This window comes from Geospiza fortis, unplaced genomic scaffold (genome assembly GCF_000277835.1).
Source record: "Geospiza fortis unplaced genomic scaffold, GeoFor_1.0 scaffold84, whole genome shotgun sequence".
NCBI classification, from domain to species: Eukaryota; Metazoa; Chordata; class Aves; order Passeriformes; family Thraupidae; genus Geospiza; species Geospiza fortis.
Window position 1 is genome coordinate 848,519 of NW_005054363.1, and position 13,767 is coordinate 862,285.

General features: G+C 39.1%; 1 protein-coding gene across 1 annotated transcript in view; it reads right to left on the reverse strand.

The window, feature by feature from the left end:
- Positions 1-13,767, reverse strand: part of ABCC4 (ATP binding cassette subfamily C member 4) — a 125,522-nt gene that overhangs the window by 33,637 nt on the left and 78,118 nt on the right. Inside the window, exons 21-25 of the mRNA XM_031059556.1 lie at positions 9,682-9,832; positions 8,921-9,040; positions 5,467-5,577; positions 3,886-3,986; positions 1,556-1,747 (exon numbers count right to left, since the gene is read on the reverse strand). Coding sequence (XP_030915416.1) covers positions 1,556-1,747; positions 3,886-3,986; positions 5,467-5,577; positions 8,921-9,040; positions 9,682-9,832 — 675 coding nt within the window. The remainder of the gene's footprint in view (positions 1-1,555; positions 1,748-3,885; positions 3,987-5,466; positions 5,578-8,920; positions 9,041-9,681; positions 9,833-13,767) is intronic.

Below are 13,767 nucleotides of genomic sequence, written 5' to 3' on the forward strand. Positions count from 1 at the left end.
GAGTGATTTGCTAGCAATTCTTACCGTACCCACAGCTTCCCAAACTGGGCCCCGGGGTGGCTACAAGAAAAAATACAAGCACATTCCCGCTGCCAGTGGCACTGCAGCCACCAGAAGTCTCTAAAAGCCAGGGGCCTGAACAGGCATAAGAGCTCTCAATGACAGCAGTATGGGTAGAATCCCCGACAGATCTAGAAACCTGGTTCTGAAGAAGATGCTTCTCCATAATTAAAGTCAATGTGAGGAGGAGAGATGCTTGGGAGATTTATTCTACACAGTGGCAACCTACTGCAGTATTGTGCAAAACATCATAGTAAGCAAACACAAAGTTCTTAGCAATAGTTTCAAGCTGGGCAAATTCAGGATGATGAAACCACAGCATAACTGCTCAGCAAAAATAAATACCCCCTGTCATCCCTCCATCTCCTGCCCCCACCAAGCACTGAGTCATGCATTGCTAGCATCTCTTGCTTCCGTTTTTTACTTTATTCCTGTCTCTCACTGAGAAATATAGGATTTCTTGTCTATATTGGAGAGACTTGTAATAGCTAAGGAGACAGCCCATATGGCTCTTCTTCTCAAGAGACCATTTTTTACTCATTCACAGCTAATTTCAGGAAATCACCTCCATGTAGCAAAGTCTGGTTGAATTTTTGTAACATGCATGTTATTAAAAGGTCCACTTGAGAAAATGAACGTGTTTGGAATTTATGTTAAAAGCATGTTAAAAAGGAGGCACGGGCAAGGACTGTAGAGTTGAACCATCCTCCTAGGGAAGACCTCCTAATCAAAAAAGTACACCTGCATTTGAAATGTAGTAAAGCACAAATTAACACTTCAGGGCTCTAATTTAATTTTGTCTGTGGGGGAGACCTTCCCTGCAGCACTCTTTCAACAGGGATAGAGTCAAAATTGGGGAGGAGGAGTCAAATTTGCAGAGGAGCAAGAGTTTTATTTCTATGTTTCTTTTGGCTACCAATCTAATTAATGACAACAGTTAATTGCATTGGTTGCCAAAAGGAACTGAAATAAAATCCCCAATTCTGAAGTTATGCAACTGATTTGTATTTCTTTCTTCTATCTTCCATTTTGGACTTAGTGCGAGGGCATGTACATTCCTTATTTTCTATTGGTTTTGCTCACCTTGTCTGTTGACATACTTAATTCCAATTATGTTCCCTCTGTTGAATCCCCAATTTCCTAATGCAGCTCCATTTTCTTTGGATTTGAACAAACATTCTTGGCTTGGCTGGTATTTTCCATGTCTGCTACTTTCTGAAGAATCTCAGTTTTTTTAAAGGGAATTATTTGGTATGTTTAATCCTTTGTTTTGACAGACTGAAATATCATGTTCCCAGACAAATTTATGCTACATACACTTACATGAAATAAATAGGCTATTACTTCTGTTATTAAATATAACTAAAGCTTATTTTTTAAAAGAACACTTACTATTTTTCTAACACCCACATATTTTATAATGCATTTCTAGCACACAGCTTCTTGTCAACTTTGCTTAATTTCTGTGAATATCCAAAGACAGCCACATACATACCTTTTCTTTTGGTTTAATTACAGCAGACAAATGTCTTAAAACCAATGGTCCATCTAGACTGTAAGTGAAGTTAACATTCTCAAATGCTATCATTCCTTGGTTAGGCCATTCTGGGGGTGGATGTTTGTTGGTCTCCCAAGGAGCTTCTTTTTCAAGTTCTGTGTACTCCATCACTCTTTCTACTGATATCATCTAAGGGGAGGAAAGAAGACATAGATACATGAGCTTCATCCTATGGCATACCCTGCAAATACTGCCTGCATATAAATATTTTCACCATGGAGATTCAATGCAAATTACTCCGTGGGTTTTTTTTAAACACGGGTAAGAGTATTTGGTGCCATTCTAGGCTTTCTTTATGCAACTAAAAAAGTGGAGAGAATGCATCTCAGGTCCTACTACAGATCCAGATCTATCATGATACATAAAGCCATTCATAAGCATTTCTCATCAGTAGGATTAATTACAAACCTAAATACGTCATAAGTTTTAAGAAAATTAGGCTAAGAGAGTTGTCTGTCAGTCTTGACTAAGATGACACCAATTCATTGTGTGTTAGAAAGATAAAGCAAGAAATGAAACTGCCAAATGAACTACAGGCACATGAATGAGTTTGACTCCTCGCCCTGCATAGGACAACCCAAAAAAAATCACACCTGAGAATGCCTGAGAGCATTGTCCAAATGCTTCTTGAACTCTGGCAGATCTGATGCCATGTCCACTTCCCTGGGGGGTCTGTTCCAGTGTCCAACCACCCTCTGGGTGAAGAATCTTTTTCTAATATCCAACCCAAACCTCCCCTGACACAGCTCCAGGCCATTCCCTCAGTCCTGTCACTGGTCACCACAGAGAAGAGATCAGTGTCTGCCTCTCTTCTTTCCCTCACAAGGAAGTTGTAGACCACAATGAGGTCTCCCTTCAGTCCCCTCTAGTCCAGGCTGAACAGCCCAAGTGACCTCAGCCAGTCCTCATAAAGGCTTTCCCTCCAGATCCTTCACCATCCTCATGACCCTACTTTGGATGTGCTCCAACAGCTTCATTTTGTTTTGTGCTGCCCAAAACTGCACACAGGACTGAAATCAAGTGTGCACCATCCCTGAACAGAGTGTGACAATCACTGCCCTTGACCAGCTAGCAACAGAATGGAGATGAAATGTTCCTGCCTCCCCCAGGTGTAGTCACCCTTTAACAAGGGATTTTTGGTGGATGCCCACCCATCAAAGAAGTTGATGCTAATCATAGATCCATAAAATAATCAGCATTTCACACCAAAGTCAGGTTAGTGAATGGCCTTTCTCTTCCAAGGTATTTCTGAGTCACAGCCTCCAAGAAAGCCACTGAGTACATGTGACACTCCCACAGACACTTAAAAATGTCCCAAGTGGAATGAAAAAAACTGAAAGCTTTCTTCCCATTTCTCAGAAAATCTGTTACTGCCTGTTTACCAGTGTGTGAAAAATGCACTGAAAAAGCAATGTGGTAGCAAAAAAAATTCTAACTTTGTTATTATCATGATTGCTATTATCATTATAATATAATTAAGCATGGCTTTGTAACTTCTATGAAAGGACTACACATATTTCCTAGACTACGTACAGCAAACTATAATTACAAGTAACTTCAGCTGTCAACACAGTAAAAAAAATCCCAGGTTTATGTTTAGCATGTTTTTTCTACAATCTGTTTTTCTTATGTACTATCTTAAGAAAGTAGACAGGCAAATTAGAACATGCTAGTAAATACTGTGAATTGGTCAAAGACATTTTATATGATATATTTTGGAAAACACACAGCCTTGTCAGTTGAATATAAACAAATACTTTCACATTTGTGTTAACTTAGAATAAATTTAAAAGTTATAAGCCTTTGCAATGGAATAAAAGGACTCTAAAACTGCCACGAGGGATATAAATAAAATTTTAAAATGCAGTAATAAATAACAATAAATTATAAATATCAAATATAAAAACATAATTTAAAATCTTCCTTATAGAAAGGGATTAATTTATTGCAACTTTAGCAAGTTGCAATGCAATTGTCTACACTGTAACTAGACAGTCTCCTTTCTGCTGTAAAGGGAGATTGTAAAACCTCCCTTACTATGAATGCAAGACAATCCCCAGATACAATTCATCTTAACAAACATTCAAAATCCATCAGACAAATCATAACCTAAAAGAAGTAATTTTTCTTTATGACTGCAGAGTGGAGCCTCAATCGCTTGCTAAGGTATTAATACTCTAAGTTATTTAAGAAGAATCTCATCCTTAAAGCTTCATGTCACAAGCATGAAAGCAAACAAGAGGGAAAAAGGAAGAAATAAACATTACCAGGTTTTCAACTTCAGCACTCTGTCTAACACCCCACTGGAACGTTCCCATGAGGGTGATTGCATAGGAGAGCGCCAAACCAACCTGCCCCGCATTCAGAGCTGCAGAAGAAAGGAAAATGAGGCTTGAATAGGTACATTGTAATTACACAAAATCTCAGTTAAGTTCTCTCTCATGAGGTTACATACATGATAGAAGCATCACAGCCAGAATTTTATTTGGTTATGCACTGCTTGCTATCTGTGCAATGAGTAGCTCCAAGCAGAATAGCTGCTTGCTGCATTTTTGGGGTACGGTTTGGACACATTTTGACAAGATAATCCAAATTCTCCTTGGCCTGGTGTTCATCTAAAAACTAAGGTTCAGTCTCAAGACCAAACTTACATAGATTTTTAGGGTCATCCCTGTCTGGCTGAGCATTAGTTAAGTATTCACTTTTTTTCTATGCAAATCAGGTAAGGCCCTAAACCTAAGCAAAAAGTTTGCGTAAAATTATTTCAAATTTAGTTATGAAATTTACCTCAACTTTGTACTCTTATAAACAATCAGATAAAGTAAAAGGACAGAATATTTCTTCCCCTGTTTATAAAAGCATTTACTGTGTTCAGTGGGTCTACTCTCACAAAATAAATGTATTCTGCCTGCCCCAATATTAAGCATGATTGTCCTCTGACTTACTTGAACTTTATCCTAACATAGTCCTATTGACTTCGAGAGAACTACTCTTTATCCAGAGGCAAGGAAAGATTCAGGACCATTGTTTTGACTTGTCTTTTTGCATGCTAGTAACATCAAACCTAGCTCAAAATTTGTGGAGTTGTGCAGCACAGAGTGTTCAAATTTTAAAATACACATGCACATATAAAACTTATCCAAAGAAAAAAGAAAAGAAACAAAACCAGCAAATTAGCACTAATTTTTATGTCCAAGATAATTACTTCTTCCTTCATGTTTCAGATGACTATCTCATTCTAGCACATCTAACCCAATTACATCCTGGATGATGCATACACTAATGACAGTTCATGAGTGACAGTGAACATAAAATGTATTATTATGAGGCAATTTTCTTTCTGGAACTGGCCTATCCCACTGATCCAAGATACGAGAAGAGTATCCCTAAGAACTTTAGCTTGCCTTTTGACCTACTGTGCCACGTGCAGAAAGGAAAAACATTGTTAAGAAGCAGCTCCGTGGGTGTTTCAATATAAAAAGCAAAGCCCTGTAGGGCCAAAAGAGAAAGACAAAGGTAGGGAAAAAGAAGAAGATTTATTTCTTGTTATTGCTCTGAAAGCCAGAATCTCAAAAGTGAAGACTACAGAAGAGCACGTTTGTTTGCACACTTGGGGATGATGACAGATGTATGCTTCAGCCCGGAAGATGTCTGAACTGCCTCCAGGAGTTGCAGGAAAGCAGATACAGCCCCAATGCCCTAGACTAAGGAAGAGATCATGATCTAGAAAGAAATATTTAACTTAATTACAGCCTTTAAACAATTAGAAACAGCAACATATGAAAAAAAATTAGGCATTACTATACATGGTAATTACTGGGTGAACTTTTTCTAACATCTGTACTCACTGTTGGCGAGAAGCAGGGAACCAAAAGCAACCACTATAACAAAAATGGCACAGATGGCATCCAGGCGCACAGCAAACCACCTTGAGGTTGTCAAGAAGAGAAACCAGGCCTCTAAAGTGTATTTTACAAAGACATAGAACCAGTGGATTATTAGAAAACTAAGCTGTATAATTATTACTAAATTTATTCATGTTAATAATACAAATTGTCAAAAAAACCCAACGTTGCCATCTTCAAGTGCATGTCTGCATGGACTGATGATGATCAGGCTACTGACCAGTTTTCCTGAAATTGTCTAATTTAGTTTTCACACCAGTAGCAACCACAATAGGAAGAGAAAGAAAAACAGTCAAGGCTCGAAGCGTGGTCCACTTATTCAAAATGGAAACCTCTTCTCAACTCTAGTGAACTCAAGAGTCTTATACAAAAAGCAGAAGTACAACTGCATTTACTGTAGCTCAACTAGAGTCTACAGGCTTTTAGCTAGAACATATCACAACACAACTGCCAGAGCTAAGTTTTTAGAAGGCAGTTGCAGCTGGTTAAGCTCCTGTAGGAGCTACTCAATACAGCCAGTGCAGCTATACAGAGCTATTCAGATGATCAGATGCACATTTTTACTTTTGGAGAAGCTCACAGGTGGTCATCTCCACTTTGCACTCACACTCGGGTGTTGACAATTTGGTGCTAAGCTCCATTCCAGGCAGATATGCTACAGTACAAGGTACAAGAGACAGCACAAACAGACACTGCAATACAGAGGGCAAAGTGTTTGAATCCAAGGCCAAAACCAGAAGCAAAGTAGCCATAAGGACTACTCAAAGGAATTGCACTCAGAGGAATTGTTCCAGCTGCTAACAAGTCACAGCAGAAGGTTACCATTCCAACCCCTTCTACCTTGCTTGCCATTACTCTCTGCTAAAGATCACTGCAGTTTCAACTGTTCAATGCTCCTTAGCCCAGTGCTGGGAAAAATTCAGACTAAAATAATTCACCCTTCTGTAAGATTGAGAGGAGATAAGTGTGGTTTTAAGCCTGATGATCAATAGCCAGATTATGGAGCTTTTGCTCCATTGATCCTAATTGTCCAGGGAGGTGTGTTACACTGCCAGCTTGAGAGGGGTCATTTTGCAACCTCTCTATGCAACAAGGGTCACTGTGAATAAAGAAAGGAATCTGACAGTCACAGGAACTAATAAAGACTCATCGTGGTCTGACGACTCATGTGCTTGCTTATAGAGATGGGCACTGGCAGGAAGGAAACTTGGGTTTGGTCAAATGTCAGCATGCCTTTTAGATGTTTTTTATCTAAAATTTATTTAATACTCCATTCACAGTCATGCCTCAAAGGGGTTCAAAGCAAGTGTCCTGAGTCCTAGGCTCAGGCCTAAATAGAGAGGAAGATACTACTCCAGCCAAAAGTGCTAAGCAAAACCATCACTGGTTGGGAGAGCCTTCTGCAATGCAGGAAAGAATTTAAAACTCTTTAGGAGACTAAAAAACCCAGGCCTCCAACTTTGTGAGCTGCTATGAAAGGCATTCTCTTACATCAGCTACTGCTTGCTCACATTTACTATCAAAGAACTATCCAGGGTGAAAACAACTTCAGGAAATCTCTAGTTCCACCTCCTGCTCAAGCACAGTCAGGTCAAAGGTCAGACGATGTTGCTCCATGCTTTATGCAGTTTGAGTCTTGAAAATCTCTAAGATGAAGCCTGCACCTGTGGGCAATCCTTGCCTCTGCTTGACTGTGCTCACAGTGAAATCATTTTTCCTTGAATTCAGGTTAAAAACCTCTTGTTACAACTTACACCCAAGTCAGCGCTCCTACCACCAGGCACCATGGTGAGAAACCTGTATTTATGGCAACATCCTTGCAGGCACTGGAAGGCAGCTATTAAATCCTCTGAACTGAACAAGCCCAGTACTCTCCTCACAAGGAAATCTCTCCTGTTAATACCCTAACTATCTTCATGGCCCCTACAGGGAGCTCACTCCAGCTTGTTAGAATGTTTCCCAGAGCTGGCAGTCCACAACTGGATGCAGCACTCCCAGTGCGGCTAACAAGTGTGGAGGGGGACAGTCACTTCCCTTCTTCCCCTGGCTATGCTCCTGTTAATACAGCCCACAGGGTTCTGGCCTCTTTTGCTGTCCAGACACATATTCCACATGAGGACCAAAAACCACACACAGTTTAAGCCAGCTGGTGTGCCCCAAAGGCTTGTGGGGAAAAGACACCAAGATGAAGAGTGTAGGTACTCAGAAGAGTGTGACTATAAGCACTGAAGCTTGACCTCAAAAACAGGTTCATGATCTGCCCATGAGAGGTATTACTGACAGTTTTGTTAGGGAGATGCACAAAACTGACTGAAAAATTGAAGTGTTTTTATGTTCCCTGGATCTGACCTTAAAATACAGAAAAATATTTCTCTTAAATGTCATGGTCCCCTTTGTATAGTGAAACTTCTGTATGCAGTTCATTGCCTACAGATGTTTTTTAATATAAAACAAAACCACAACTTTGTCTTCCCTCGCTATCAGGTATTGTAACACTGATTTGGTCAGATAACTAGCAACTATAAAATATTAAAAATGGGAAATTCAAAGCTAGAGGTGCCTCCCTGGAAGATGCACTACACCAGTCACAAGTCACTGGTCTCAACATGGTCAGTGTGTATGATGCTACAACCTGTGATAAGCTGTACTTCAGAAAGGATCAGCTGGTCTTGCCTGAAACTTTGTAAATCTAGAAATTACAAAACAGTAACTGAATATACTTGTATGCCTTACCACGGAGGAAAGTCACAATCTTACCTAACAAACATAAAACTGAAAACTTCCATTCTGCTATATCTTGAAGAACATTGTAACAGAGAACATTTAAATAACAGAAGTCAAAGAATCACAGTGCAAACCTGAATTATATTATGCCTGCAGAACACCAATATTTCACACCTTCCAATTATGTTAATTCCATATTTTAGATTTAAGCCCTGAAAGGTGCTCAAAGTAAAAAATAAGTTAGATTTATGAAACTTCTCCAAGATTATTTATACCATTCCCAGCACACTACTTAGTATCAAATGCTTCATAATATACCTTGTTCCCTCCACATCTCTGCCCTCCCCCTACCTTTCCTTTCCTTAAAGATGGAATCCAGGAAAATGTTAAAAATTATTCTTTAAGTATTCTTATCAGGCATACTTTCAAATGTTTATCTTATACATTGTTAAAACATATGCATGGGTATTCTAAATTATATTACAGCCCAAAGTAAACTCTCTAAATCTAGACAGATAATGTTTTTGTTCTAATACAGGAATTTTACCCTAAAGAGACAAATGCACAGCTCCTACTGATTTTAATGCACATTATATACGTGTCGCTGAGGGCAAAAGATATTTCCCTCCCACCGTGCAAAGTATTTGATTTTTCCCATCAATTCATCACAAACCTGAGTGGAGGTCTTGGTGTGCATCGAATAATTTTTGAAATCTTTCCTCAGCTTTCAAAGCCCGAATAGTCCAAAGCCCCTGGAGGGATGACGACAAGTGGGAGAACACTGGACTTCGAGCTACAAAGGGAAATGAGAGTTGAGTTAACAACAGATGAAGGACAACATTTAATTCTTTTTGTACCACACTAATCTTTAATCCTACCACTTTATATTTAAGCATACAAACTATTCTACTGCATCTTTTTAGAATAAATATGCAATGTCTTTAACTAATGTTCTCTTACTCAATTAGAATCAGTCAGACAGCCAGGCAGATTAATTTATGCAAAAATGTCTTACATTTTTAACAATAGCTGTCACTGTAGAAATTCTTTGGGCTTTATTAATGACATTAGGCAGTCATGTTTGTTATTCATAATGCTTAATATTCCATATTATAGTCAAGCTAAAGTCAGGCACAGGAGTCAGATAAGGTCAGAAATACCATTAGTATATGCATGCAAGGTCCCAAAGACCAGCAGCTTAGCATATTCTTAACCGGTTTTATTTACAGATAGTTAACTGACATACCCTAGGTTTATCATTATGCAAATCAGGAGTTAAGCATGTAATTCACTAGTTGAGAACCAAGGCAATAAGGAAGTTATTTGCATAGCAAAAGAAAAAAAATTCTTTGATGGACTGTCTATAAAATACTAGCATTTCACATAATAATAAGTAGGGTTCAAACTAACATTAAGTCCCACCAAACTACATACTTGTGGATTCTAGACGTTTAATATCTCTTGAAGTGTCTAAGAAATATCGTCGAAGAAAAATGAAAAGAATAAATAGTGGAATTAAGGGGATGAGCATCCAAGGAATCACTGCCACAGCCACAGCCACCACACCACAAATCTGTAGGAGAGTCTGGAGCACAATAGAAACAAAATAAAAAACTCTTTGCCAGAAGAATTTAATTTAGAACAAGTATAAAACTACTTAACACTATTGAAACATTTATATATTTAAACATAACTACCACATTTAAGAGCGGATGCATTGCATAACATATGACCAACATCTATTTTTAAGCAACTTGGAAAATTTACAGTAATATCTAAATTGACTATTTTTCCAGTTATGGTTTTCTTACACATTATTTGTTCTTTAAAATAAGTCTTTACAAAGCTGGTTGACTGAAAATTAGTGTCTTTCTTGGTAGACTCTTTTGTGACAGCTGTAATAAAATAATAAACGATCAATGTAACACACAACTAATCTTTAATGGATCCTAGTTATTTGGTGAATCAAGGACGTGTTTTTTCACTCCTGCTAAGAAGAAACAGGTGAAAAACTGGCTTTCAACTTGAGTTGAAAGACTTGACACTCAGAAGAGAGACTTTCAGCATAGGCTTGCAATGTTTTCCTAAATACAACATCGACCCATTTAGAAAGAAAACCCAGGACAGGAGAAAGTGGGCTTTCTCTTTCCAAAGGATTGCAATGTGAAATGCTACAAATAAGAAGAAAAAGTTACACACTGCAAGAAGTGTCATAAAAAGCTTGTTTCACCAGGTTTACTAGAGTGTAATGTAACAGGTGAGGTAAAGCTGACTTTACTCTTAGAAAACTAGATATAATGAGGAAAACTCTCTTGCTTAGGACAGAGGATCCTTGCCCAACTTTCTGAATTAAATCTACTATTTCCTTCAGACCCCTTCACATCTTCCATCAAACTTTCAGTTTGAATACACAGTCAAACCATCATGTGCACACAAAATTCTTGCAGAACCCAGCTGTACATGAATGAATGTATGGTAGGAGTCCCGGTATACTATAATTAGGATGTGCCTGTTTGATCCTTAAAAAGAGGGGAAAATTCAACCCATACAAAAATAAACCCATACAGTACCAAAACCAGATAACTGAAATCCTAGCTCAAGATCAAATTCCTGTATTATTCTCATTAACATATTCCTTAGCAGTGACAATATTTTCTAAAGATTTTTCATTTAATGGACTGTACAGCAGCCACCTTCTTCAACACCTCATACAACACAGAATGGATTCCAGCTAAATTTTGTGGCTGCCTGATTTTTAGATTCCAAAAATATATTAGTGACTACTGGGTACCAGAAATGCATGTCTTGGAGTAAAAATGCTTCCATCCCTTCAACTTTTCCAACTCAGTGCTCATATAAGCAACACATCAGCTAAGGCAGGTACCAGAGAGCTACCTGGGTTTTCAAACACTTTCAGTGGAAGTGTCTATGACACATTGCATTTCCTACTGCACTTCTGGTAGCACACTGAGGCCAAAAATAAGTACAATCTTTACCCCTAAATTGGCTTTTTTTTCCTTCAGGCTTCTCTGCCTTTACCCTAATTTGACTTGACCAAAGAGCAAACCCACACATTACACGTTACAACTGCATGAGTCGGCTCTAGGCTTAGAGGTCTTAGCTCATTAAAGAAGATTTATCAGTGTTACAGCCCCTCATCTCATAGATCCTGAAAGCACATTTTAGGGCCTCATGACCCTATTAAGGAAAATTCTAAAAGGTAGGCATGGGAAAGGAGCTCTGGAGGAAGTTGTGTTACCACTACACTGCTCATCCATAGGTTAAGCTGTTGATAACATCATGTTGTTTGACCTTTTAGATACACACAGCAGATCACAAGCATTTTACCTAGATTTCATCAGGAGGAGGCAAGGTGGCAATGAGAGTGCACGTTGTTTCACCTGGATCAATTATGCACATGGCTGTGTCAGCACAAAGCAAAACAAAGCACCCTGGGCTCCTCACCAGCACTGCCATCAGCCCTTCTCTACCTTCTACTTCTCTGGCACTCTTTAGAGTCTTTCCTTTTTATCATGAGGTGAAGAGAAAGGACATAAAGATTCCTGACCTCCTACAAATCTCCTGTTCTAGATCTCTGCTTTGCTCGGTAATGCTCGTTATCTCTGCCAAGCCTGCCAGCCATCCACACGCTGGTGAGTTTCTAAAGGTTCCTTCACCTCCATCCTTATCAGCAGAGACTGATTCCTTCCTGTTCCATTCCTTCCTGTTCCAAACTCACTTCTGAAACTGCTCAATACATCTGCTGCCTTCTTCCTCTGTTACTTCCTAGACAGTCACAAAAAGCTTTTTCTGAAGTACACAGTCTCCTCATAACATCAGCTGCAAATCTGAAGTCAAATGTTGAGGAGAGCTGCTTCAAGGAAAAGGATTCTGAGGAAAACAAATGCTTCTTAATAAAAAACAAAGAAGCCAAACTGAAGTTTAGTGATGATAATCTACAATATGTTGCAAAGTGCCAGTGGGGGTGGGAGTGGGAGTAGAACTATTAAGATCCAGCTCGTGTAAACAAAGCCTTGCTATGGCAGAAATACAGGGAAGGAAAAGATGGTTAGGATGACTAAAGTAAAAATCTGACACCGCCTTTGGAAGGAATTTTAGATGAGCCTGCACCACCTTATCATTATAAAAATTTATGATAGGGTGGATCAGTCATGTGTGTTCTTTTTTTTGAAAACCAAACTTGCATATAAATTAACTCTTAATGAAGTAGTCTGAAAGCCAGACACAACCATTTGCAGACTGTAATCATGTAGTCACTGCGTGAGGTAAGGCAAAGGTTCTAGCTCCTGAATTTCACAAGAGACAACCAACCTTTGCAGCTGGAGACCGCTCCAGCTTCTACCAGCTCCACTGTGTGCGAGCTGCAGGACCCAAGATAGTCAGCAGGGTGACAATAATGGTGACATGAGTGTCTGCTGTCTCTCCTCTCTGGAGACAAACAGCAAGAAACACTCAGGACTGGGTATCTAGACTTCTCATGGAAGAATCAGCTTACAATGGAAAGTTGCATCAAAAGTCCAAGATTTTCCTTCATAAAAGAAATACGGTCTACAAACCCAGCACCTTTTAATGTATTTCTTAATTTTAACACTCGTAATGACTGTGTGGAAAGTAATAGTTAAACTGAAAAAAAAAGAAGAAAAGCAACCAAAACAAAAACACAGGAGCTGATGAATTACATTTTACAGTTATCTGCACAGTATTTGAAACAAGGCCACCTTGCACAAAAGACAACAGATGCACTGGCTACCAAGTCAAAAAAAGACCTGGATAGTTTCAGGAAAAGACCATCACTTCCAAATGGAGACATAGTGACCAACGTCCACCTTCAAACTTGCTTCCATTTCTCTGGAGAAAGGTTAATCTCCCACACACAGCCAGCACACAGTCTATCCCTAGAGTACAGAAAAGCCCATGTTGTTTCTGTTGGGAGTTATCCTCTTGCTTACAAGAGTCCTGAGAGACTTCCCTCATGATTTAGTCAGTCACTCCATTTACTGTGGCTTTTTTTTGCTTAAAAATCTCTTCTTTTACTGCAGGAGGCATACCCAACTATAACCCTCCAGGGAAATGAATGCTCTGATCAGCACGTTCACTTGTGAAACATGCTTTCCCTTCACCATCTGATGACCTACTTCTCCATTATTCTTACAGGTGCTGAGAGTGGTATTCTGGAGTTTCTATCTCAAACAGGTCTTGATCTAGGAGTAACAGGTATTTCTGTATCACAACCACAGAGCAGAAAAACATAGTATAGGACCTACTACCATAGGAACCACACTATTCTGGACATGCAGTTGTTGACCTGGTAGGATCTCCCACCAATGACAGGAGCCCAGGGGATGGGATTTGAGACTTGGAAACCTCATTGTGGGAATCCAGATGTGGCTTACATAGTGAAACTCCTGTCCTAGTTTAACAGTTTAGAAGTGATGAACAGAATAGTAAGATTGTTTAGATTGGAAAAGACACTAAGATCATAGAGTCCAATCCTTAATG